The sequence below is a fragment of the Amblyraja radiata genome, chromosome 17, assembly GCF_010909765.2.
Source record: "Amblyraja radiata isolate CabotCenter1 chromosome 17, sAmbRad1.1.pri, whole genome shotgun sequence".
Classification (NCBI taxonomy): Eukaryota; Metazoa; Chordata; class Chondrichthyes; order Rajiformes; family Rajidae; genus Amblyraja; species Amblyraja radiata.
In genome coordinates this window covers 13,158,201-13,183,163 of record NC_045972.1, presented here as the reverse complement: position 1 = coordinate 13,183,163, position 24,963 = coordinate 13,158,201, and the positions used below count along the sequence as shown (strand labels likewise).

General features: G+C 45.2%; 1 protein-coding gene across 1 annotated transcript in view; it reads right to left on the bottom strand.

The window, feature by feature from the left end:
- The window catches only part of pkd1l2 (polycystin 1 like 2), a 124,230-nt gene that overhangs the window by 18,861 nt on the left and 80,406 nt on the right, over window positions 1-24,963 (bottom strand). Inside the window, exons 27-36 of the mRNA XM_033036508.1 lie at window positions 24,342-24,488; window positions 22,685-22,884; window positions 20,842-21,065; window positions 19,543-19,759; window positions 18,598-18,826; window positions 12,557-12,788; window positions 9,304-9,400; window positions 7,422-7,565; window positions 3,574-3,759; window positions 895-1,222 (exon numbers count right to left, since the gene is read on the bottom strand). Coding sequence (XP_032892399.1) covers window positions 895-1,222; window positions 3,574-3,759; window positions 7,422-7,565; window positions 9,304-9,400; window positions 12,557-12,788; window positions 18,598-18,826; window positions 19,543-19,759; window positions 20,842-21,065; window positions 22,685-22,884; window positions 24,342-24,488 — 2,004 coding nt within the window. The remainder of the gene's footprint in view (window positions 1-894; window positions 1,223-3,573; window positions 3,760-7,421; window positions 7,566-9,303; window positions 9,401-12,556; window positions 12,789-18,597; window positions 18,827-19,542; window positions 19,760-20,841; window positions 21,066-22,684; window positions 22,885-24,341; window positions 24,489-24,963) is intronic.

The window sequence follows — 24,963 nt, the reverse complement described above, 5'->3', positions numbered from 1 at the left end:
GGACCACACAGTGAAACCTGTCTATGCTGTTCCATCAATTTTGCAATTGATCATCCCGGTCCGTGTGTGACTTCACTAACAGCTTTTAGGTGACATGCAAATGTGTTTTAATGGCATTAAATTGCAAAATAATTTCTAGATTCCAACAACTTTGAAAGTGCTGCATTAACAAAAACTGTCCATGAAAGAGAATCAATAGATTCAATCTTGTTCTAAAACACCGTAATTCATGTCTATAACTTTGTTGGAAAAGCGAATACATTGCACAGAGAGCAAAGTAACATGAATTCCAAACAGGGTGGCAGATTGGTAACGAAACATTAGAGCTACAGCATGGAAATAGGCCCTTCGGCCCACCATATATGCACTGACCATCGATCACCTGCACACTAGGGACAATTTACACTTTACAGAAGCCAATTAACCTACAATTCCTTTTCTCCAGAGATGCTGTCTGACCCGCTGAGTTCCGCTGACCCGCTGACCCTTTGAGCTACTGCCTCAAAGCGCCAGAGACCCGGGTTCGATCCCAACTACGGGTGCTTCTCTGTACGGAGTTTGTACGTTCTCCCCGAGACCTGCGTGGGATTTCTCCGAGATCTTCGTTTTCCTCCCACACTCCAAAGACGTACAGGTTTATAGGTAAATTGGCTTGGGGTAAATATAAAATTGTTCCTCGTGTGTGTAAGGTAGTGTTAATGTGCGGGGATCACTGGTCGGTGCAGACTCGGTGGGCCAAAGGGCCTGTTTCCGCGCTGTATCTCTAAACTAAACTAAACTAAACTAAAGCTAAACTATCTTCGTTTAAACCAATATCTGCAGTTTCTTCCTAGACATAAACATGTTGACTTTGTAAAATGGATGGCTTCGTAGGTATTCAGAATATTCAGTTACCTGTAAGCATCCTGCGCATCTGCACCCAACTCTGCAACGTAGCCACCGCCTCTGTACATGGCAAGTTTGCCCCACACGGGATAACTCCGCAATTCACTTTGGCTTTTGTATTGCCAGATGTAATCCAGGTTTGAGGAGTTCTGAACGGCAGTCATGTTCCAGTGAAGACCATAGACAGACATATCCTCATTATCCAAAGAGTACTGGCCATGACATTCTTCCACGGTGCTCCTCAGCTTTGCTGGTATGCGGCAGCCAATGTTCTTTATCCTCAGTTGCCGAATGCGGGCAGATCCGACCAGCTTCGAGTTGCCGTCAGTGACAAACCCTGAAATTTGGAACAAATATTGGTGTTTGTACAGGTTACCCTTTTTTCTGGTTGGAAAAATATAAAAGGAAGCTTATTACCTAAACGGAGAGAGATGACAAAAATCGGACGTACAGTTAATCTATGTATCCTAGTGCATGATTTGTAAAAGGCAGGTATAGAAAATAATCAGGAATTCTAACTGAATTTTCAAGGGTGGCACAGTGGCGCAGCTGGTAGAGCCACTGCCCCACTGCACTAGAGACCTGGGTTCAATCCTGACATCAGGTGCCGCTTGTGTGGAATTTGCACGTTCTCTCCGTGACCGCGTGGGCTTCCTCCGGGTGCTCCGGTTTCCTCCCTCGTCCCAAAAAAATGTGGGGTTCGTGGAGTTGCTGCCACTTGAGACTTGCTGAGTTGGCCTCTGTAAATTGTCCCGAGCGCTCAGGGAGTGGATGCGAAAGTGGGATGAAATAGAACTAGTGTTAACGGGTTAAAAAAAAAAGACACAAAGTGCGAGAGTAAGGTCAGGCTGCATTTCTGGAGAACATGAATAGGCGACATTTCGAGTCAGACTCTTCTTCAAAATGATTGTAATGGTGGGAGTGGAGGGAGCTGGAAGGGAGATGGGGTGGGACAAAAACAGGCAAGTGATAGGTGGATAAAGGAATGAATATAATCATTTATTGCTTGGAAAACTGAATACAAAAATAATGGCATTATGCCTTGTTTATATGAGAGATTGATCAGCATTATTGACGGATGGATATGAATCGTAATATTGTTTACTCGGCTGATAACTAAATGGGCGGATTATCGTTTGAGGAAATGTTGAGCAGGTTAGGTTGTACCACTGGAGTATACGAGAATGAGTGGGTGGGGCAGTGGGTGCTTGATTGAAACATACAAGATCCTGCCAGGTCTTCACGGTATGGATTTTGAGAGGGTGTTTCTTTAGGCTGGAAAAGTCACTGTTTAAAATTAAGGAGTGGTCCATTTATTTCAGACACGAGCCAATGTTCCTTTCTTTAGAGGACTGTGAGTCTGTGGAGCAGAGATATCTAGGTTCTTGATCAGCAAGGTGACAAAAGGTAGGCAGGAATACGGAGCTGCAATTACAATCAGATCTCATTTAATATCATCCATTGTCTTGTTCCATATATTTCCTGTCGATCTTCAGTTCCATTTTACCCTGGCTAAGCTAACTAATCCCATTGATGTGAACTCTCATCCATCTGGAAGTTCTACTTCAGGTTGCTGCTTGTTCATATCCATTACAAATCACAGCATGATATGATGATGAATCTTACCCCACTATTCTCCCAACACATTTGAACCAAACACCTCCTTCCCCTGCAACAGAACCAGCATTTCCTCTTCCTTAGTTACGGGCTGGAGAAAATGCAAGTCAAGGAAGAGTTCTCGGTTGCATTTCAAAAACCCTCTCTTCTTTCCCTTTATGCTAATGCTAGCTTCAATATTCGGGTAACAAAGGTCTCCCAATATCACCAGTCTATAGTTCCTATAGATTTCTGTAATTTCCCTGCAGATCTGCTCCTCTGTCTCCCTTGCACTGTGCAACACAGCAGGTAGCTTAATCATAGACTTTCTGCTACTCATTTCCATATATATATGTACATTATGAAGCAAATGTTCTTTGGTGATCAGAAATATTTGACAGTTGTACAGAAATGCCAGCTCTGTGGAGAGTGAGACTAAACGGTGTAAACTTTTCTCTTACTGATGTTAAATGTACACAGAAGAAAGCTACATGCACTACTTTCCTTTCTGGTCATAATAATTAGGATCAGCTCTGGTGAAAGATTATTAATCTGTAATGTTTGGTCTTTTTTTTTCTCTCCACAGATGCTGCCTGACTTGCTGAGTATTTCCAGGATTTTCTATTTCATCTAGGAAGTGATTTATGGTGCCTGGAACACAATGCCGAGTTGTTGATGGAGGCAGATACGATAGTGGCAATTACGAGATTGGTCAATAGGCACATACAATGGAGGGATAAGGGTTGCATGCAGGTAGCGATTAGTTTAACTTGGTATTATGTCCAGCATGAACATTGTAGGTCAAAGAGCTTGTTCCTGTGCTGTACTGTTCTATGCAGGAGGAACTGCAGATGCTGGTTTAAAAACCGAAGATGGACACAAAAAGCTGGAGTAAATCAGCGGGTCAGACAGCATCTCTGGAAATGAGGTATAGGTGACGTTTCGGGTCTGAAGAAGGACCTCGACCCAAAACATCACATATTCCTTTTCTCCAGAGATGCTGCCTGACCCACTGAGTTACTCCAGCTTTTTGTGTCTATCTTCTGTACTGTTCTATGTTTTTTGTTCTATGTTTTGGACGATGTGACTCACCCGGGTAGAAGCCAAATAAGTTTGAAATAAGTGTACTGTTGGCCCATTTGAAGAAAGACTGATAGCTCAAGATGTCATCAAATCCGCTGGTGAAGCTGTTTTGAATGGCTTTGTTGAGATAATAGGAATTTGGATCTCGCTGTCCATAAGCAACCAACAGCAACATCCACATAAATCCAAAATAAGCTGAGAAAAGCAAAATTTAATGTCACAAATGTAGAAATTTGCCATTGAGCTATTGTTGCGATACAATACTGCAGATAATTTAGATTAATTGTAACATCAAGTAATCTAACTTAATCAATCACCTAATTTCATAAAAATGTATAAATATGACATAAATGTGTGGTCTATTGTTTCTTGTTCCCCACTTTCATTCTTACAGACATTGAATTTGATCTAATAGATTTGTAGAATATTTTCTCTGGACCCTTAATAAATAGTCCAGCAGAAAATGGAAAAATAAAATATCTTATTATAGAAAGTGCAGCATTCAATATGGTAATATGTAAATTTGAATTACTATTTAGTTTAATTTAGACCTACAGCTTGGAAACAGGCCCTTCAGACCGCAGTCTATGACAACCAACGATCACCCATTCACACTAGTTCTATGTTATCCAATTTTAGCATCCACTCCCTGCACATTAGAGGCAATTTACAGAAGGCAGTTAACCTACAAGCCCGCACATCTGTGGGACATGGGGGAAACCAGAGCACCCGCGGGAAACCCATGCGGTCACAGGGAGAACGTCCATATTCCACACAGACAGCCCCTGAGATCAGGATCGACCCTGGGTCACTGTCGCTGTGACCTCCCTGTATATGCTGCCCTTAGGCCAAGTCATTGAAAGGCACGGCATTTCCTTCCATTGCTACGCAGACGATACCCAACTCTATCTCCCCCTGAAGCCCAAAAACCAATCAAATCTGTTTAACCTTACCCACTGCCTTCGAGGATATAAAGTGTTGGATGGCCCAGAACTTCCTCCAACTAAACGAGAGTAAGTCTGAGGCCATCCTTCTCGGCCCCTCGGACTCAATCAAAATGATAGCAAGCAGCCTTGGAAGCCTTACCCCACTACTCAAACCTCACGTCAAAAACCTTGGCGTGATATTTGACTCAGCACTAAAATTTGACAAACAAGTCAATGCCGTGGTAAAAGCTAGCTTCTTTCAGCTTCGGACGATAGCTAAAATAAAACAATTCCTCCAGTTTGATGACCTGGAAAAGATCATCCACACATTCATCTCCACCCGCCTAGATTACTGTAACTCCCTTTACACTGGCATCAGCCAATCTTCTCTGTCCCGCCTGCAACTGGTCCAAAACACCGCAGCGAGACTCCTGACGGGCACCCGAAAAAGGGACCACATCACCCCGATCCTGGCCTCTCTCCACTGGCTCCCTGTGCGGTTCCGTATAAACTTCAAGATCCTCCTCCATGTCTACAAAGCCCTCAATGGGCTTGCCCCCACCTACATAAAAAGCCTTCTCACCCACCACTCCACCTCCAGGTCCCTCAGAACGGCCGACTTGGGGTTGCTGAATATCCCACGGTCTAGGCATAAGCTCAGGGGCGACCGCGCCTTTGCGGTTGCAGCCCCTAGACTGTGGAACAGCATCCCCTTTCCCATCAGAACTGCCCCCTCCATCGACTCTTTTAAGTCAAGACTAAAGACTTATCTATACTCCCAAGCCTTTCCTGACGTCCTCTGAGTGAGGGCTATATGTATATATGTATGTAGTTTGTTTTGTTATGCTATTCTTATAACAAATGTAAAGCACTTTGGCCAACGAGAGTTGTTTTTTATATGTGCTATATAAATAAATGTGACTTGACTTGACAGCAGCTCTTTCAGCTGCGTCACTGTGTTGCCCCAAGTACTGCAACATATTTGTGACATATCATTTGTCAAAAGATAAGCTGGAAATGTTTATTTCAATATAACAGGAGGTCATGATCATCAACTCCTTGGCCAAGTAAGTACACAAATAATTCTAAGAAAGTTAACGTTGTGGTACAGTTTATCACCACTTTCAGATGAGTACAGCAATGATCAATTTAGTCTTAACGAGAATGATCCTGGGGATGATTGGGTTAATGTATGAGGAGTAGAAACGTAGGAACTTAGAAAATAGGTGCAGGAGTTGGCCATTCGGCCTTACGAGCCAGCACCGCCATTCAATATGATCATGGCTGATCATCCCCAATCAGTATCGCGTTCCTGCTTTCTCCCCATATCCCTTGATTCCGTTAACCCTAAGAGCTACTGCATATCAAACTCTCTCTTGAAAACATCCAGTGAATTGGCCTCCATTGCCTTCTGTGGCAAATTCACGACTCTCTGGGTGAAAATGTTTTTCCTCATCTCAGTCCTAAATGGCCTACCCCTTATTCTTAAACGGTGACCCGTGGTTCTGGACTCGCCCAACATCGGGAACATTTTTCCTGCATCTAGCATGTCAAATCCCTTAAGAATTTCATAGGTTTCTATTAGACCCCCTCTCATCCAGTGAAGATAAGTCTAGTCGATCCATTCTTTCATCATATGTCATAGTGGCATAGTGTTTGCTGGCTCTGGGCCTGTACTCACTGAAGTTTAGAAGGATGGGGGGATCTCATTGAACCTACCGAATAATGAAAGGTCGAGGTAGAGTGGGCAGAGAAAGAATATTTCCTGTAGTGGGAGAGTCTGGAACCAGAGGGCACAACCTCAGAATAAAAGGATGTACCTTTAGAATGGAGACGAGGAGAAATTTGTTTTGCCAGTGGAGATTGATAGGTTCTTGATTAGTAAGGGTATCAAAGGTTACGAGGAGAAGGCAGGAGAGTAGGAATGGCAGGAAAATATAGATCATCCACGATTGAATGGCGGAGTACACTCGATGGGCCAAATGGCCCAATTCTGCTCCTATGTCTTGTGGTCTTGTGGCAGTCTACGCGTGATTTGTAAGCACATTTACATTACAGTTGAATTCATCTGTGTTTTTTTTTTACAACTATAGCTCAGCAGAGAGGCTCCAGTGCATTAAGGAGAAGCAAATGACTCATCAAAAGGCTCCCAGGAGCAATTAGTCAATTTATAGAAACAGGAGGTCGATTCAATTCAGAATTCCTGCAGTTCTCTGTGGCCTTAACCTAATTTAATATGAAATCAAGAGGAACAAGATCATTCTGCTATGAAAAATAGGCAGGTGAATTTAGTCTATTCAAGTGCAATTTCCTTCACTTAATAATTCCTTCACATTATGCGATAGATTGCACGGTGGAGTGGCGGTAGAGTTGCTGCTTTACAGCGCTTGCAGCGCTGGAGATCCGGGTTCGATCCCGACTACGGGTGCTGTCTGTACGGAGTTTGTATGTTGTCCCGGTGACCTGTGTGGGTTTTCTCCGAGATTCTCGGTTTCCTCTCACTCCAAAGACGTACAGGATTGTAGGTTAATTGGCTTGGTGTGTGTGTAAATTGTCCCTGGTGTGTGTAGGATAGTGTTAGTGTGCCGGGATCGCTGGTCGTCATGGACTCGGTGGGCTGAGGGGCTTGTTTCCACGCAGTATCTCTAAACTAAGATCATTTAAGACATTTACACCCTTTAATCCATGGTTTTACAGTATTTTATCTCCCTTCAATAAAGCATCAGTTTCAACGTGTGCTCTGGCACGAAATCTTCACTTGAAAAAATGTTCACACAACTACTAATATTAAAAAAAGACCCTCGATATTTCAAATGCTAGGATCTGGAGTAACATTAATATTATTACTATCATTAATATTAAACTAATTTAGCACTTCTGAATAAGTGGAGTTGATTAAAAAAAGCAAGCATGCATGTGGTGTTTACTTACCCAATATCTCCTTGATCAAGCCACACACTTTCTGCTCTTTAACAAGGTTCCTCTTCATGTGCTCCACTTCCTTCTGAGGTGGTGGCTGATAGATATTGCTGCTGCTGTCCCTACGAGCAGCCAGAAGAACACTCGGGTCTACCACTGAAAACAACATGAAAATGTCACTGCTTGGAAATGGAAGGTATCACCTTCTTCCTTGTGAAGCCCATTGTCACCTATTCACATGTAACATAAAACGGGAACAGGTCCTTCGCCCCGCAATGCAGGCACCGAATATAATGCCCTTACATAATCCATAACCCTCCATACCTTGCATATCCATGTGCCTATCTAAAAGTCTCTTAAATGCCACTATAGTATCTGCCTCCACCATCACCCCCAGCAATGCGTTCCAGGCAGTCACTACACTTGTGTAAATAATTTGCCCCAAACATCTCCTTTAAACTTTGCCTCGTTGTGCCCTGTAGCATTTGATATTTCCACCGTGGGAAAAAGGTTCTGACTGTCTTCCCTATCAATGCCTCGCATAATTTTATAAACTATCAGGTCTCTCCTCAACCTCCGGCATTCCACGAATAACAATCCAAGTCTGTCCAGCCCCTCACCTTGTTATACCTCCTCATCCAGGTATAATTTTAATAAACCTCCTCTGCATCCTGTCCAAAGCCTCGATATCCTTCCCGCAATGGGGCAACCAGAACTGCAAACAATACTTCAAATGTGGCCAAACCAAAGTCCTATAAAGCTGCTTTGTGATTTCCTGACTCTTATGCTCATGAAGGCAAGCATATCATATGTCTTATTTACCATTCTATCTACTTGTGTTGCCACTTTTGGAGAGTTGTGGACTTGGACTCAAAGAACCCTCTGTCCATCAATGCTGTTAAGGGTTTTGCCATTAATTGTATTCATTCCCCTCATTACATTTGACATCCCAAAGTGCCTTACACTCGCTCGATTAAACTCCATCTGCCATTTCTATGCCCATATCTTTCCATTCCTAACCTGATTGCATTGAACTGTATTGATTTATGTTCATAAGTGATAGGAGCAGAATTAGGCCATTCGGCCCATCAAGCCTACTCCACCATTCAATCATGGCTGATCCATCTCTTCCTGCTAACCCAATTCCCCTGCTTTCTTCCCATAACCCCTGGCACCCATTCTAATGATATCTCTGTCTTAATAATATCCATTGACTTGGCCTCCACAGCTTTCTGTAGCAATGAATCCACAGATTCACCACCCTCTGACTAAAGAAATTCCTCCCAATCTCTTTCCTAAAGGAACGCCCTTTAATTCTGAGGCTATGACCTCTGGTCCTAGACTCTTCCATTAGTGGAAAAATCCTCTGCCCATCCACTCTATCCAGGCCTTTCACTATTCTGTTATTCACTGTGTCCTGTCAACTTGGTTCTGTATTGGTACAGGATGATCCCTTCCCTCCAAAACAAACAGCTTCATTTAAGGATTAAATTTAGCCAAATGATTTTCATCTGTCTTTGATCATATACGCCATTTACCACAGGAATTCAAAGAATTAACCCCAAACATTCACTTATTCTGACTAAGGCATTTGCCTTAATTACTTGAGCATGTCAGATCTAAAGGCTAAGCATGGACTATTACATCTGGCTGGAGTTTGCGTGGATCGGAACAAGAGGAAAACAAGTGTGTTAAAGAAAGAGATTTGGACTGAGCCACTGAATTCGCATAACATTTGATACTGCTTCCTTTTTGGGCCTATATTGAGGACTTGATCACCATGCTGGAAGTATAGCCGGGTAACATCTTTCTTTTCATGATCAGTGGTCAAAGGTAGGATCTCAAAGCATAGAGGGTAAGATCCCTAGTAGCACACGCGGACTGGAGAAGTCACCTGAAGTGGGAAAGGGGCTGTCAATTGAGCTTTCTCCTTCATCTTCAGGTTCGACCTTCTTCAAAACCAGAGCAAAGAAAGCAGCAAAACCCAGCACCTGAAAATGCAAGTAAAATATTACTTAAAATTATATTGAATCATATTTGTTCCTATAGAGTCATAGGGTTATAGAGCATAGAAACAGGCCCTTTGGCCCAACTTGCCCATGCTGACCAAGATATCCATTCTTCACTAGTCCCACTTGCCTGTGTTTGGCTGATATCCCTCCAAACCTATCCTATCTAAGTACCTGTCCAAATGTATTTTTAAATGTTGTTAAAAGCTCCTCTGGCATCTTGTTTCATATACTCACTAACATCTTTGTGAAAAAAATGCCCCTTAGATTCCTTTTAAATCTTTCCCCCCTTACCTTAAAACTATGTACTCTGGTTCTTGATTCCCCTCCTTTGGGTAAAAGATAATGTGCACTCACCCTATTTATTCCCCTCGTGATTTTATATGCCTCTGGAAATCACCCCTCCACCTCCCGTGCTCCAAGGAATAACATCCTAGCCTGCCCAACCTTTCCCTATAGCTCAGCTTGTTCAGCCCTTTAAGTCCTGACAACATAAATCTTCTCTGCATTTTTTTCTGGTTGGACAACATCCTTCCTTTAGCAGGGTGTCCAAAACTGAACACAATACTCCAAATGCGGCTTCACTAACGTCTTGACAACTGTAACATAACATCCCAACTTCCATACTCAAGACACTTTTCATTTTAAAGGACCTCATCCCTTTTCATACCTATGCCATTTGTGCCAACATGTACAACCACTTCTGACTGCCCGCCCTTCCCCTCGAGAGTGCCATGCAGATCTCAGTAACATCCTGGAACCTGGCATCAGGGAGGGAGCAACACACCATCCTGGAGCCTTGATTTCTGTCACAGAATATCGGGTCTGCCCCGTAACTAATGCATCCCTTACCACTATGGCTCTGCCTGACATTACCCTTTGCCGCTATGCCTGAGAGCTAAGCACGTTCCCACAGTTCTGACCTGCTGCTCACCCCTTACAGGTCACCCCCATCAACAGTATCCAACAGAACATATCTGTTTTGAAGGGGAACGGTCACAGGGGGACACTTGCACTCTCTTTCCTTCTGATCACCCATCTTCTCTCGTCCTGTACCTTACGCTTGACCACCTCACCATAACTCCAAACTACAAAGCTCTCATTCTCCCAGATGATCCCAAGGTTGTTCAGCTGCAGCTCCAGTTCCCCAATGTGGTCCATAAGGAGCTGCACTTGGATGCAATTCCCACAGGTGTAGTCATCCGGGATACCAGAGGTTTCCCTGACTTCCCATATCCTGCAGGAAGAACATCGTGCCATACTACCTGTCACCACTGCTGCTCAAAATCAAGTGGAAAAATAAACACAATCACATACAAGAAACAGCAGACTGAACCTTTCCCTCCTGTGCCCCTATGTTCAGCCTCCCCACCAAAGTCTCTTGAGCAAAAGCCTCACACTTACCCACAACCAGAGAGCAGTGCTGAAGCACTATCTGCCACTTTGGTGACCCTCGTACTATCCTTGATCGGACTTTGCTGGCTTTACCTTGCACTAAACGTTATTCCCTTATCATGTATCTATACACTGTATATGGCTCGATTGTAATCATGTATTGTCTTTCTGTTGACTGGTTAGCATGCAACAAAAACTTTTCACTGTACCTCGGTACACGTAATAATGAACTAAATAAACTACCATTCATTCCACACTTCCTTCAACATAGCCTCTCTCCTATCATGGCCGCTCAATAGGCCACCCCACTATACCTTGCCTTCTTTTTACTGACTGCTCAATTAGCCACTTTTGATCACTCATCCAATTCAACAGCCTTCCTTTTGAACTTTGGCTTTGCAATGTGTCCAATGCATTCAGGGTTGTTAAGTCATTCATAAGTGTTCCAAAATTATTTGGAAGGCTAATCATAATCATGATAATAATACTAGATTAGCCAAGTATGTTTTGCAACATACGAGGAATTTGATTTGCCTTACAATAGATAATAGACAATAAATAGGTGCAGGAGTAGGCCATTCGGCCCTTCGAGCCAGCACCGCCATTCACTGTGATCACGGCTGATCATCCACATTCAGTACCCCAATCCTGCCTTCTCATCATATCCCCTGACTCCGCTATCTTTAAGAGCTCTATCTACAATCATAAATAGTAACAAGACACCCAAATGAATTTTTAACATGAACATCTACCACAGTGATTCCCCCACATTCTTCACTGTGATGGAAGGCAAAAAAATGTTCAATCTTCTTCCCCTCTTTGTTCTCCCGCGGTCGGGGCACTCAAATCTTCCGTTGTCGGGACGATCTTGACTCCCGCAGCCGGCGGTCGAGCCCTCCGTATTGGGGCGTTCAAGCTCCCGCATCGGGGAGATCTCAGCTCCCCCACGCCAGGCGATCGGGCCCTGGGTCGGGGCTGGTCGAACCTCGTGTGGCTTGGAGCTTCCCGACATCAGCCCCTACCCGAGAATGCGAGCTCCTCAATGTTGGAATCCGCAGGCTGTTGGTTGGAGCGTCGATCCCAGGCAATAGATCACAGGCCCCGATGGCAAGTATATCGCCACGTTCAAAGTCAGTCGCGAGCAAGGCCACCAGCTCCATGATGTTAAGCCGCAGAGCGACCGGAGATACGATCCGGAAAACAATTGCAAGGTAAGAGATTGAATAAAGTTTCCCCCTCCCCCCTCCCCCACCCCCACATAAAACAAACCAGAGAACATCAACACATACTTTTAAAACACACTAAAAAGAACAAAAATGACGAAAAGACAGACAGACTGTTGACGAGGCTACCATCGCTGATGGTGCCACCCACCGGCTATAGGGTTCAACAAAAGTTGAAGTGGAATTGAAAATGGCAGTTTTTGGAATGTGGTACAATTTGCCACTGTTTATGCTGGTCTTTCACAGGCCTCTGATGTATTGATTCAAAGTTGTCAGTGCCATCCCAAATGCTCCACCTCCACTTTGAATGGTTATTGACCAGGGATTCCCAGGGAGTCAGTGTGGATGTACATTTTCCAAAGTTGGAAACTTAGCTGGACACTTGGAAAATAATTTGTAGAGCGAATAAAATTGAAGCATTAATTAGAATCAAAACTTTTTTTTTCAACCTGAACGTCGGAACTACATTTTAAGATGCAGCAAGATTCAAGAACAATACATAACACTTTCTTTACATTACCTTTAAAGGCTGTGTAATCAGAATACTTTCAAAGAAGGAGATAGCCATGGAGATGAGCCACTTGATCGAACTGTCTTTGCCATAGTGTAATCCATAGAGCATAGTAAAGAAGGCAGATACACCACTGGAGGCTGCAACTAAACCCCATCCAATGAAGACAAACCACCAGGGCAACCCTTTGGAACAATGGCCCTTTTTAGTGTCTCCAGAAAGACTAGGAATAGTAGAGAAACTGCAAAAGAAGGTAATCAGAAGTTGCAATGCGTTTTAGCCTCTAAGGAGTCAACAAACATTAATAATATCCTATTAATAAGAGACTAGTTACTGCCATTCATTACAAGCCTGTGGGCTCCCACAGCAACCTTGCCTGTTCACCCCCCCCCCCCCCCCCCTTTCTCTTCCTACTGTTGTGGCCTGAACTGCTGCATATTTCCAGTATTTTCCATTTTTGTTATGAATAGTATTTATTTGAATTTGCCCTATTCTCTCCTTAAGGCTTCCCAGGCAAAGTAGGTTTAATTGGTGCTGCTCGAAAACTAGTTTCCAAAGGAATCTAGAAACGTTTGAGACAATAAACTCTTCAAAGTTTTCCTCCCTAGATTGGTATGCTTTGTACTAGTAAAGCTTGTACTACTCCAAACACCTCTCGCCCCCCCTCCGCTCGCTCTCCCCCCCCCCCCCCCCCCCCCCCCCCCTTCCCCACTCCCTCCACTAAACGCTTGTTAGCCAGTTCATAACTATGTATCCCTCTTGGGCTCACACCTGTCTCTGTCTAAAAATTAGTCTCTCAGGGAACCTCCATGTCTGAGTTTATCTGTGGCCAACACTGATTTATCCTGGGTTTTTTTTTTTGCTTCCAGCTGTTTTTCTCCACTCTCGCTACCACAATCAGTCCAAAGAAAGAAAGAAAGGGCCCGATCCGAAACATCACCCATCCATTTTCTGCAGAAATGCTACCTGACCCGCTTATTGATCCAACATAGTGTGTCTGTTTTGCGTATGCTTAGTTTTGTTCACAAAATTTCGAGCTTTGTTTGTGAAACATCTGTGCATTGTTCCGAGAGTAGACTAGTGTAGAGGTCTGTGGGTACAATCACAATCTTAACTGTAGATGGGTTATGCATGCAACCTATAATGTAGTTACCTCATCACCACTAACCACGCCCCATCATATTAGTATAACTGTAGTATCCTCCCTTTGTTCCTCCCACTAGGTCCCAGTACGCCTGAAGGCTGGATGCAGTCAGTGCTGGGACGTGTGTGCCATGTGCTATAATAAACTACCAGTAAAGGTTACAGTGTGTCAGCTATCACTCCTTTACATGGCGTCAGAAGTTTAAAACTCGCGTTTCCCGTTTACCGGTTTTCATTTATTTTGTCCCCGTTAGTGCCCAGTGTTGGGTTTCCCTTGACATGGCATCCTCATGCCGAAAGCCATCTCCCCTTGTCTTCGACGCTGACATTGCGGAACGATGGTCAACTTTTGTGATGGACTACACTCACTACGTCAATATTGCGAACCGGAACGACCCAGCCGCGGTCAAAGCATCTCTCCTGCTCAACCTGGCCGGTCCCGACGCAATGAAGAGAGCTCAAGCCTTTGTCTACGAACCAGCGGTCCTGAATGACAACGACCAACCGGTCGAGCCAGCTGAATCGGCCGACGACCCGGTATGTCTTTTGCGCAAATTCGCGGAGATATGTGACCTGCCCTCCAACCGTATACTGGTTCTTCTCACGCAAGCAACAGCCGGATGAACCTGTTGAATGCTTCATTGCCGACCTGCGGCACCTTGCCCAGCGGTGCCGATTCGAAACCATGCGCGACCAGCTTACCAGAGACATTCTCGTCACCGGTATGATCGATCAGAAGCTGCGCGCCGACCTGCTGCAACGGCCTGACCTAACCCTGACTCAGGCAATGCATGCGTGCCGCATTGCTGAAGTGGTCACCCCTCCTCATGGACAGAGGGGGTCTGACAACCGAGCCATAAATTTAACTGGTGTTGCTGGACAACGACGGATGAAGGACAACTTTCGCCCTCAACCGCGGCCCGTTCGTACACCCCGGGACCCAAGATCTAAAAAGTGTCCTAACTGCAACTACGTGCACTCCTCAGAATCACAGTGCCCAGCCCTCGGGAAGACCTGCAATTTCTGCGGGAGAAGAAACCATTTTGCAGCTGCCTGCCGATCCCGTGGGAAAGTGCCCTCAGCTCCCAGACAACTCCTAAACAACCTTCTGCAAGTTGATAGCGAGATGGACTCTCAGCCCTCTGTTGACGCTGCCCCCGACTCTGAGCTCAGCTTTTCCACGGGAGATGTAAGTATTTACACTCTCCTCCACAGCCGATCTCGCCTCCCCGATCCTTCTGTGAACATAACTGTAAACAATAAGTCTTTCTCTGCTAAACTTGACACGGGGGCGAAAGTGAACGTAATGTCAACAAAGCTGTTCCACCAGATAAGGAATAATGAGCTGCTGATTGCAGACCGCTCTGTTTTGCGTGCCTATGGGGGAGAGGAACTAACACCTGTGGGGAGGGCAACTTTCCACTGCGTGCTGCAGGAATCTTCCCAGGACCTGTCTTTCTTCATTCTGGACAGTGACTGTGTGACGTTGCTTAGCAACCAGGCCTGCCAGGATCTTGGGCTGGTGTCGTTTGACCGTACGGTCCACGAGGTGCAACCTGTGATGGATCCACTATGTGAGTACCCAGACCTGTTTGACGACAAGTTGGGGAAGCTGCCGGTGGTGTACAAGATCGCGACTGACCCATCTGTGGAGCCTGTGATCCGTCCACCCCACAGAGTGTCTTTTGCCATGAAGGGCAAGGTGGAGAATATGCTGAAGGACATGGTCAACATGGGAGTGCTGGAGGCTGTCAGCGATCCAAACGTATGGGTCTCCACCATGGTCGCCACGTTGAAGAAAGGAAAAAATGAGATACGGGTATGCATCAACCCTAAGGACTTAAATATGGCGATTAAACGGCCCCACTACCCCATGAGGACTGTCGAAGATGTTGCCGCCCAGGTGGGACAAGCTACTGTGTTCTCCGTCCTCGATGCAAGAAGTTCGTTTTGGCAGATACCACTGGACAAACGCTCCACGGACCTGACCACGTTCAGCATGCCCTTCGGCAGGTTTAAGTTTTTACGGATGCCGTTCGGCATCAACTCTGCCAGCGAGGTATTTCAGCGTTCTATGGAACAATTATTCACAGGTCTGCCCTGCGCGATTATTGTGGATGACATTCTGGTCTATGGGAGGGATGTGGCCGAACATGACCACAACCTCCGGCGGATTTTGGACCGTGCTCGGCAGATTAATTTGAAGCTCAATCGGTCAAAGTGCAAGTTCCGGGTGCCTGAGGTCACATATGTCGGCCACGTTTTCACGGCCCAAGGGTTGAAGCCAGACCCGCAAAAGACCAGCGCAATCTCTGAGCTGCCCGCCCCGACAGACGCTGTCAGTCTGCAGCGCTTCCTGGGTATGGTGAATTACCTGGGGAAGTTTATCCCCGACCTCAGCGAGTTGAGCGCACCCCTGAGACAGCTCACAAAGAAGGACATTGCCTGGGCATGGTTTCCACACCACCAGCAGGCATTTGATCTGCTAAAGACGAGGCTGGTCAGCACACCTACACTGAAGTTTTTTGATCTGCTGCGTCCGATCGTGGTCACTTGCGATGCCTCTCGATTTGGTCTGGGTGCTGCCTGTCTGCAACCCCACGCTGGTGACTCGCTGCTGCCCATCTCCTATGCCTCCAGGACCATGACGGACACAGAGCAGCGCTATGCCCAGATAGAGAAGGAGCTGCTGGCGGTGGTTTTCGCGTGTTCGAAGTTTAAGGACTTCTTATTTGGCACCAGGTTCACCGTTGAGACGGATCACCAGCCACTGGTAACGATACTTAACAAACCAATACACTGCGCTCCTGCCAGGCTACAGCGGATGATGCTGCAGCTACAGCGTTTTGACTTTAAAATCGTATATAAGAGGGGCACCGAGATGCATGTGGCTGATGCACTGTCCCGGGCCCCCCGGGCCTCCTGCGACCAGCACCCCTTCGAGCGGTCGGACTTACAGGTACTGAACGTTAACTTCGTCCCTTCTCACCAGCTGCAGTGCTTGGTTGAACATACCGCAAACGACCCCGACCTGCAGCAGCTTGCTGCTGTCATCAAGCGGGGGTGGCCCACCAAACGGAATTCGTTGCCTGCCAGCGTCCACCCCTATTTTTTGGTCCGCGATGAGTTAGTCCTCCGTGACGGTATTATTATCAAAGGACACAAAGTTGTCATCCCGGAATCGCTGCGTGGCTTGTATTTTGATGCCGCCCACATGGGTCATCCTGGGGCTGATGCCACCATCTCACATGCCCAGGAACAGTACTACTGGCCGGCCATGGCTAAATACATCCAGGCCAGGGTGGATTCCTGTCCGGACTGTCACTCGCTTGCCCCGCATCAGCAAAGACAGCCACTTTTGCAGCAGCCTGCCCCTGACATGCCCTGGTCTTCTCTGGCGGCCGATATCTTCGACTGGCGTGGGAGGCAATACCTTGTGCTAGTAGACTCTTACTCGAATTGGTTCGAGGTGGACCTCCTCCCTGCCATCACCTCCGAGATGGTGATCAGCAAGCTTCGCCGCCACTTTGCCACGTTTGGTTCCCCTGTCTGGCTGCAGACAGACAACGGTCGCCAGTTCACCAGCGCCGAGTTTCGAGCATTTGCCACAAAGTGGAACTTTAATCATTTCACTAGCAGCCCGGAGTACCCGCAGAGCAATGGTCTAGCTGAACGGGCGGTCCGCAGCGCTAAGCACCTGCTTGAACAAACCCGCCTCTCGAACGGGGATTTCTATCAGGGTCTCCTGAACCTTCGCAACATTTCCAGAGACAGTACCATGGGATCCCCTGCCCAGCGACTCATGTCCCGAGTTGTCCGCCCTCCGATGCCTATTGCCCAGCAGTCCCTGATGCCTAAAGTCCTGCAGCCTGCTGATGTCCAGAAACGTATTGCCCAGAAGCACGAGATCCAGCGACGATCGCATGATAAATCCTGCCGCCCTCTTTCTCCACTGATGCCTGGACAGGTCGTCCGTTTGCAGACGCCCACCGGCTATTCCCGACTTGCCACCGTCGTCGGGTTTGACAGCGCGCCACGGTCCTACCTCGTGGATTTCGAAGGGACTGTATACCGACGCAGCCGCCAGCACCTGTTGGCGGTTAACGAGCCCAAACCACCTCCTGCGATTCCGTATACCCCTCCATCGCGTGTCGAGCCTTCCTCAACTAACGTACCCTCTGCTCCTTGCATGCCACGGTCGGTCCTTTTGCCTCGGATAGCCCCCCCTGCTCCTCCCGGTTTTGCTCCCCAGGCTCTGTTGTCCCCTGCAAGGTCTTCTCTCTCTCCAACTTCAGCTCGTTCTACCCCTCCATTCTCACCTGGCTCTCCTGTGCCTCTCCGTTCCCCCTTCAAGCTGGGTTCCCCACCCATCTTCTCTCCCCCTCCTGTTTCTGCTCCTGTCCCTCCTCCTATTCTTTCGGGTGGGGAGGGTGAAGGTGCTGTGCGCACTCGCTCTGGTCGGATTGTAAAACCTCCGGCTCGCTACGGAGAATATGCTTAGCTTTGCAGGTACTGTATAATAAACCTGCTACTGTAGTAACTTGTTCGAATTGTAAGGGAAAGGATGTAGATGGGTTATGCATGCAACCTATAATGTAGTTACCTCATCACCACTAACCACGCCCCATCATATTAGTATAACTGTAGTATCCTCCCCTTGTTCCCCCCCACTAGGTCCCAGTACGCCTGAAGGCTGGATGCAGTCAGTGCTGGGACGTGTGTGCCATGTGCTATAATAAACTACCAGTAAAGGTTACAGTGTGTCAGCAATCACTCCTTTACATTAACTATCTAATATTTAATGCAGGCAGTAATCCTAACACATTACTTAAGCGATAATCACACAAGATTATTAACACATTGTAATATTAAAACAGTTAATACTCTGTCCTATTTTGGGTCCTTACCTTTCTGAAACAGAACTGGAGCAGGAGTTAACATTTTCGAGAAGATCCTTCATGTGTTGCACCTGGTGGACAGCTTGCGTGTAGCTCTGGGGGTTCTCGAACTTGCTCGATCCCAGGAATCCAAGCTCACTTTCCACACGTTGGAGCTGCAGGTAGAGGTGGTGATTGTAATCACTACGCCTCTGTTTGTCAGTCGCACCCTTCTCAGAGTCGGGGCCAGCCACAGGTTCTGAACATGAAAAGAGATCCGTAACTACAAGAAGTTTTATTCTCACCATAGATCACTCTTATGGAAACAGTTGGCAATAATTTGACAGCCAGCCTGTATTCTATCTAGATACCAGGAATTTCAACACAGGGTATATCTTGCTTGATCTAGCAGTTCATACCCAGTGGCATGAATGTTGATTTCCTGCATTTCAAGTAATCTCTACATTCCCCCTCTCTGTGCCCCTCCCCAACCCCAGTCGGTGTGTCAGTTCCACTGTTCGTATCCATATATCTCTTCACTATCACCTCTTCCACAGACAACAATGGACCATTGTGGGCTCCACCTTTTCTTGGTCATCGCTGCCGGCCCTGATTTGTTCTCAACGCTTTCATACCACTAGTTTCCCTCCCTCCTAACTCTCAGTCTGAAGAAGGGTTTTGACCCGAAACATCACCTATTCCTTTTCTCCAGAAATGCTGCCTGACCCGCTGTGTTTCTCCAGCATTTCGTGTCCTACGGAGTATTGAGTGTTTTATTTTAATCTGTGTCTTTTCAGACTGGATCTGAAAAAGAATCCTGACCAAAACATCGTCTGTCCATTCCCTCCACAGACGCTGCCCGACCCACTGAGTTCCTCCAGCACTTTATTTCTTGTGATCGGGTTAATTAAAATCATTCTAATTCCTTAAACCACTTGCCAATTAATTTAACAGGAGATTTAATTAAAAACTCACCTTGCAAATCAACTGATCCCAGGCTGAGGATGAGGGTATCCACTTTCTTACGACCCTCATGATAAAATTCACCATCGACTTTATTTTGTTCTCTGATTATGTTTTCAACCAATGCCAAAAGTTTATTGATATCAGTTGTTTTCTTCAAATCCATATCCAGTGTTGGTTGCGGGCTCTTCAGTGTTTTAGTCAGAGAGTTAGCAATCCTTTGGATATTCTATGTACAATACAGTGGTTACAATGAGTGGCTGTGTCACAATGGTAACTGCTCTGAAAACACCTTCACTGGTTCCATTTCATTTTATTAGATCAATTTTCCTGTTTTAATTTCATCTACTGGCTTTAACAATTTTTATTTTGTATATCCTACCGAGATTATATCTTGACTTCTGTCCATCCAGCTGTGAACCAGTAATCAAATTATTTTAAGGGGTGAAACAATCAGTTCTAATCCAAAAAAAAGCTACTTAAAAGTGGTTCTATCTTTGAACGATGGTTTAAATTTAAAGGGGCTGTCCCACTTGGGCGACCTAATTGGCGAGTTTAGAAGAGTTTGAAAAAATGACATGTTGAAGACCTCCTTCGACTATGTAGAAGGCCTCCTTCGACTATGTTGAAGACCAGCTTTGACTAGCTACGACTAACTTTGGGAAAATTGGACACCGAATAGTGGAGAGTGAAGACGACCTCCTTCGATCTCCTTCGACCTCCCTTCGACTATGATGAAGACTATCTACGACTACCTTCGACTACCCTCGATTACCTACGACTAACATGCCGACCTACTACGACTAAACCTACAGTAAAAAAAGTATCGATTTTTTCCATGGCGACCTTTTTTAACTCGCGGGCATTTTTTAACATTGATAAAAACGCCGCGACCTAGCTGAGGCCTCGAGTACGCGGAGACCACTCTCGAGCCTGAAGGAGAGTTACGAAGACCTCCTACGACCTCGTGTCGACCATGCTGCGAGTATGAGTCGAGGGCAAACTCGGCAGAACTCGCGGATTAGGTTGTCCAAGTGGGACAGGCCCCTTAATACTCCATTCAATAATATGTTGTGTAACCATTCCCAAGTGCTTTTCATTTTGTTTTGTCCCAACTCCACAAGGTCTAATTCTTTGGCCAGACCTTTGGTTACTCATTTAACATTTCCCTACTGGTTCAGCGTGCACTTATTTATTAATTTAAGGTGTAATATGAATAGAAATTACAGTATTACTAATTGAAATGTGCAATGATTGATTGAGATGTGAAAGAACATGCATGGCGGATGGTTTTGATATTTTTTTGTCAACCTTTATAACAGCCTCTGGTGTGAGGGAGCAAGATTGAAGACTCGCGGGAGGGGATGGCAATGAAGGTGATATTCGGCCGTGTTTGCCCTGCTTTTTTTCCTGCATCCCCTTTGATCGTGGTCGGATGTTCCGGAATATCTGGACAATAAGGAGGTTGATGGGAAACATGAGCAGCGAGCTCTCAAAACCTATCACCACCTCTTGCCAGGTGAATTCAATCTTCCCTGTGAGGGAGAAGAAACAAAATTGAAATGAAGGAGAATTTTAGAAGCAGGAAATGCTTGTGTGTGCAATGATTCCTTACGCCTTTACAAATAGATCATTTTTAGATATAACAGATTTTTACATTCTTTCTTACAGTCTTACAGTCTGAAGAAGGGTCTCGACCATTCATCGCCTATTCCTTCTATCCAGAGATGTTGCCCGTCCCGCTGAGTTACTCCAGCATTTTGTGTCTATCTACATTATTTTGTTTATTCATTTGTATAGCAGGAAAAGACCAAGGAAAAATAAGAAATACATTTTAAAAACTCTCAGTGAAGAAGACAGAAGTAGTTGATACTTTCCTTTTTAATTATCAACCTACATTCAGTTTTTAAGAAGACAAAAGCTGCCTACAAAACAACCTTTTTGGTTTTGTCTACTGCACAGCTTCAACTCAGCATCGATTATTAGTTTGAAACTATGCTCTCAGCATTCACATTTAAATCACATCTGTTCGGTCATAAAGTATCAGGATTTTCAGAAGAATATAGTTATTTTTACAAACCCAATTAATGATATAGATTGCACTAATCAGGATGTTTCTTCATGTGTCATCATAGAAATGGGCAAATGAACAGGCGTACCACAAATTCCCAATCACATTTCTCCTTATTACAACGATGGATTTCTTATTTTTATGGTCCTTAAATTTAGATTCTAGATTCTTTCTCAAAAAGAAATTCTCTCCAGGTCCACCTTGTTCAATCCTTTCATTATTTTCAGCAGGTCAGGTCAAGGTCTTTCAAATAAAAATCATCTATATGATTAATAGAGTCAGAGTCATAGTGTTATTGAGTGACACAGTGTGGTAACTTGCCCACACTGGCCAACATGTCCCAGCTACACTAGTCCCACCTGCCTGAGCTTGGTCCATATTCCTCCAAACTTGTCCTATCCATGTACCTGTCTAACTGTTTCTTAAACGTTGGGATAGACCCAGCCTCAACTACTTCCTCTGGCAGCTTGTTCCATACACCCATCACCCTTTGTGTGAAAAAGTTACCCCTCAGATTCCTATTGTCTTTCCCCCTTCACCTTGAACCTATGTTCTCTGGCCCTTGATTCCCCTACTCTGGGCAAGAGATTCTGTGCATCCACCTAATTTATTCTTCTCATGATATTATACACCTCAATAAGATCACCCCTCATCCTCCTGCGAATAGATACACAGCCTACTCAACTTCTCCCTATAACTCAGACCCTCTAGTCCTGGCAACATCCTCGCAAATCTTCTTCAAACTCTTTCAAGCTTGACAATATATTTTCTATAACATGGTGCCCAGATACTCTAAATGCAGTCTCACCAATGTCTTATACACCTTATAATCTTTTTTAATGAATCAATATATCAATGAATCGTGCAAAATATATAACATTGAAGTATGGTGGCTGTGAACTATCACTACTGGTAGGTTTTTCTTTGATTTTTCTCTAAGGCATTTACTTTTGCAATATGTAGATCAGAACAGAGCACAAGTGTGGATTAATTGGCCTGACTGAATATTTAACAAAACTTCTGTTCAAACATCAACATTTATATGATGATCTATCAGTACTACAAAAAGAGTTGTTGATTTACCCAAGTCCATTTTTTGCTGGGCAGGATCCTTCGGTACTCCCCAGAATATAATACTTGTCAGCATTGTGCAAAGTAGCAAAGAGAAACAGCATGAAACTCGCTGCACCCTGGTGAAGGGACTTCTTGGTGGACGATTCAACACCGAATACCAGATGTGGCTATCTCGGAAATCCTTTGCTGTCTTCATGAAGAACAGGTTACTGTTGGAAAATTCCAGGAAGGTTTAGGTTGGGGAAGGCTGAATTAGAAAGAATTAGACATTGCACAACCCTCAGCAGCAGACCAGAATCTGAAATGTGTAGGTAGGAACTGCAGATGCTGGTTTACACAAAATACTAGAGTAACTCAACGGGACAGGCAGTATCTCTGGATAGAAGGAACGGGTGACGTTTCAGGTCGAGACCCTTCTTCAGATTGAGAGTCAGGGGAGAGGGAGATACAGAGATATGGAAGGGGAAGGTGTGAAAACGAGAGAGCAAAAGGAACAAAGCTCAAGGAACATGTAGGGTAGATCATTGTCTTATTCTAACTATTCTAACAATGATCTATTCTACATTTTCCTTGAGCTTTGTTCCCTTTGATCTCTCGATTTCACACCTTACCCTTCCATATCTCTGTGTCTCCCTCTCCCCTGACTCTCAATCTGAAGAAGGGTCTCAACCCGAAATGTCACCCCGTTCCTTCTACCCAGAGATGCTGCCTGGCCCGCTGAGTTACTTCAGCATTTTGTGCCCAGAATCTGAAAGGACATCAGTCCAAAATATAACAATAATCAAAGTGAAATGACCAATTATAATTATAAAAAGACATCCCATGACTGGTGCTACCTAAAAATAATTGGTGTTATTTTCACTTTCTGGCGAACAGTTTTTAGGAACGGAACTTAGGGACTTCCAGTAGTTGAAAAGGTCAGAGGAGTGTTGAAGAAATGTTTTGATCCAGGGAGTGTTTGGGGTCTGGAATTCACTGCCTGAAAGGATGGTGGATGCAGAAACCTCCATCATGTTTGGATAACAAATTAATGGGCATGGCTACAAAGAAAACTGTAGATTAGTTGGGCAATGGGCAGTCTGAACTGTATTTTATCTGGGATGGAAAAGATAGATCAAGTAGTCTCCTTCTGTGCTCTAGATCCCTATGAATCTACATGTCATAACCAATAGTAAATATTTTAACACATTTTATCAAAGTTGTTCGGCACGGACTTGTAGGGCCGAGATGGCCTGTTTCCGTGCTGTAATTGTTATATGGTTATATGGTTATATGATTTCTCACTGCAGCCGAGTTATTTGCCATCATGTCCGTGTGGTAGGGAAGACTTGTGCCCTGTGATATTTGACAATAATTACCTCTACTGAACACATAGTCAGAGAGTGATACAGCGTGGAAACAGGCCCTTCGGCCCAACTTGTCCCACACTGACCAACATATCCCCGCTACACTAGTCCCACCTGCCTGCATTTGGTCCATATCCCTTCAAACCTCCAAACCTGTCCTATCCATGTACCTGTGATACTGTTTCCAAAACATTGGGATAGTCACTGCCTCCACTATCTCCTCTGGCAGCTTGTTCCATACACCCACCACGATAACACGTCAGGTTATTATTTTTTATATAGTTAAGATACTTTAAGCTGATCCAGCAACAACAGGGTACCTAAAACGTTTCAGGTCCATCTCAGTTGCCACCGGAAAGACTTTGTCCAAAAGACAATCGTCAACATCAATAGCCAGCCACGAGTTACACAGGAAACTCCAACGTTGATCTGTTTCCAAGTCCAGCACAGTTACACGATTGGCATACCTAGGATGTAAATCAGGCAGAGGAACGTCAGTTTCGTACATTGAGTAACAATCAATTTGTTTTTAATCCTGAAGTTAAAATCTACAAAGGGAGTGCCTAATTGTTTTCTGGCCGGACTGGGAGGTTTTTGTTACATCAGCAGTGCTAAACCTTCAGGCAGCTTGTCGTGTCATTGTTCCTGCGCTCATGAGGGGTACAGGAATAATGTTATCTCATCATCTGCTGGAGCAGGTTGTCCACAGCCAGGTTCCCAAACAAAGTTAGCTCCAACCTGATCCACCGGCACAGTTCAGACACCAAGCACAAGTGGCAGGCCCTGCTCAAACAAATGTTTTGACAGCAAGTTCAGCTCCACATATGGAAGAAACTACATTCAGTATCCTGGGCCTCCTGCATTGCCAGAGTGAGGCCACATGCAATTTGGAGGAACCGCACCTGATATTCCGCCTGAGTAGCTTACAACCCAGCGGTAGTT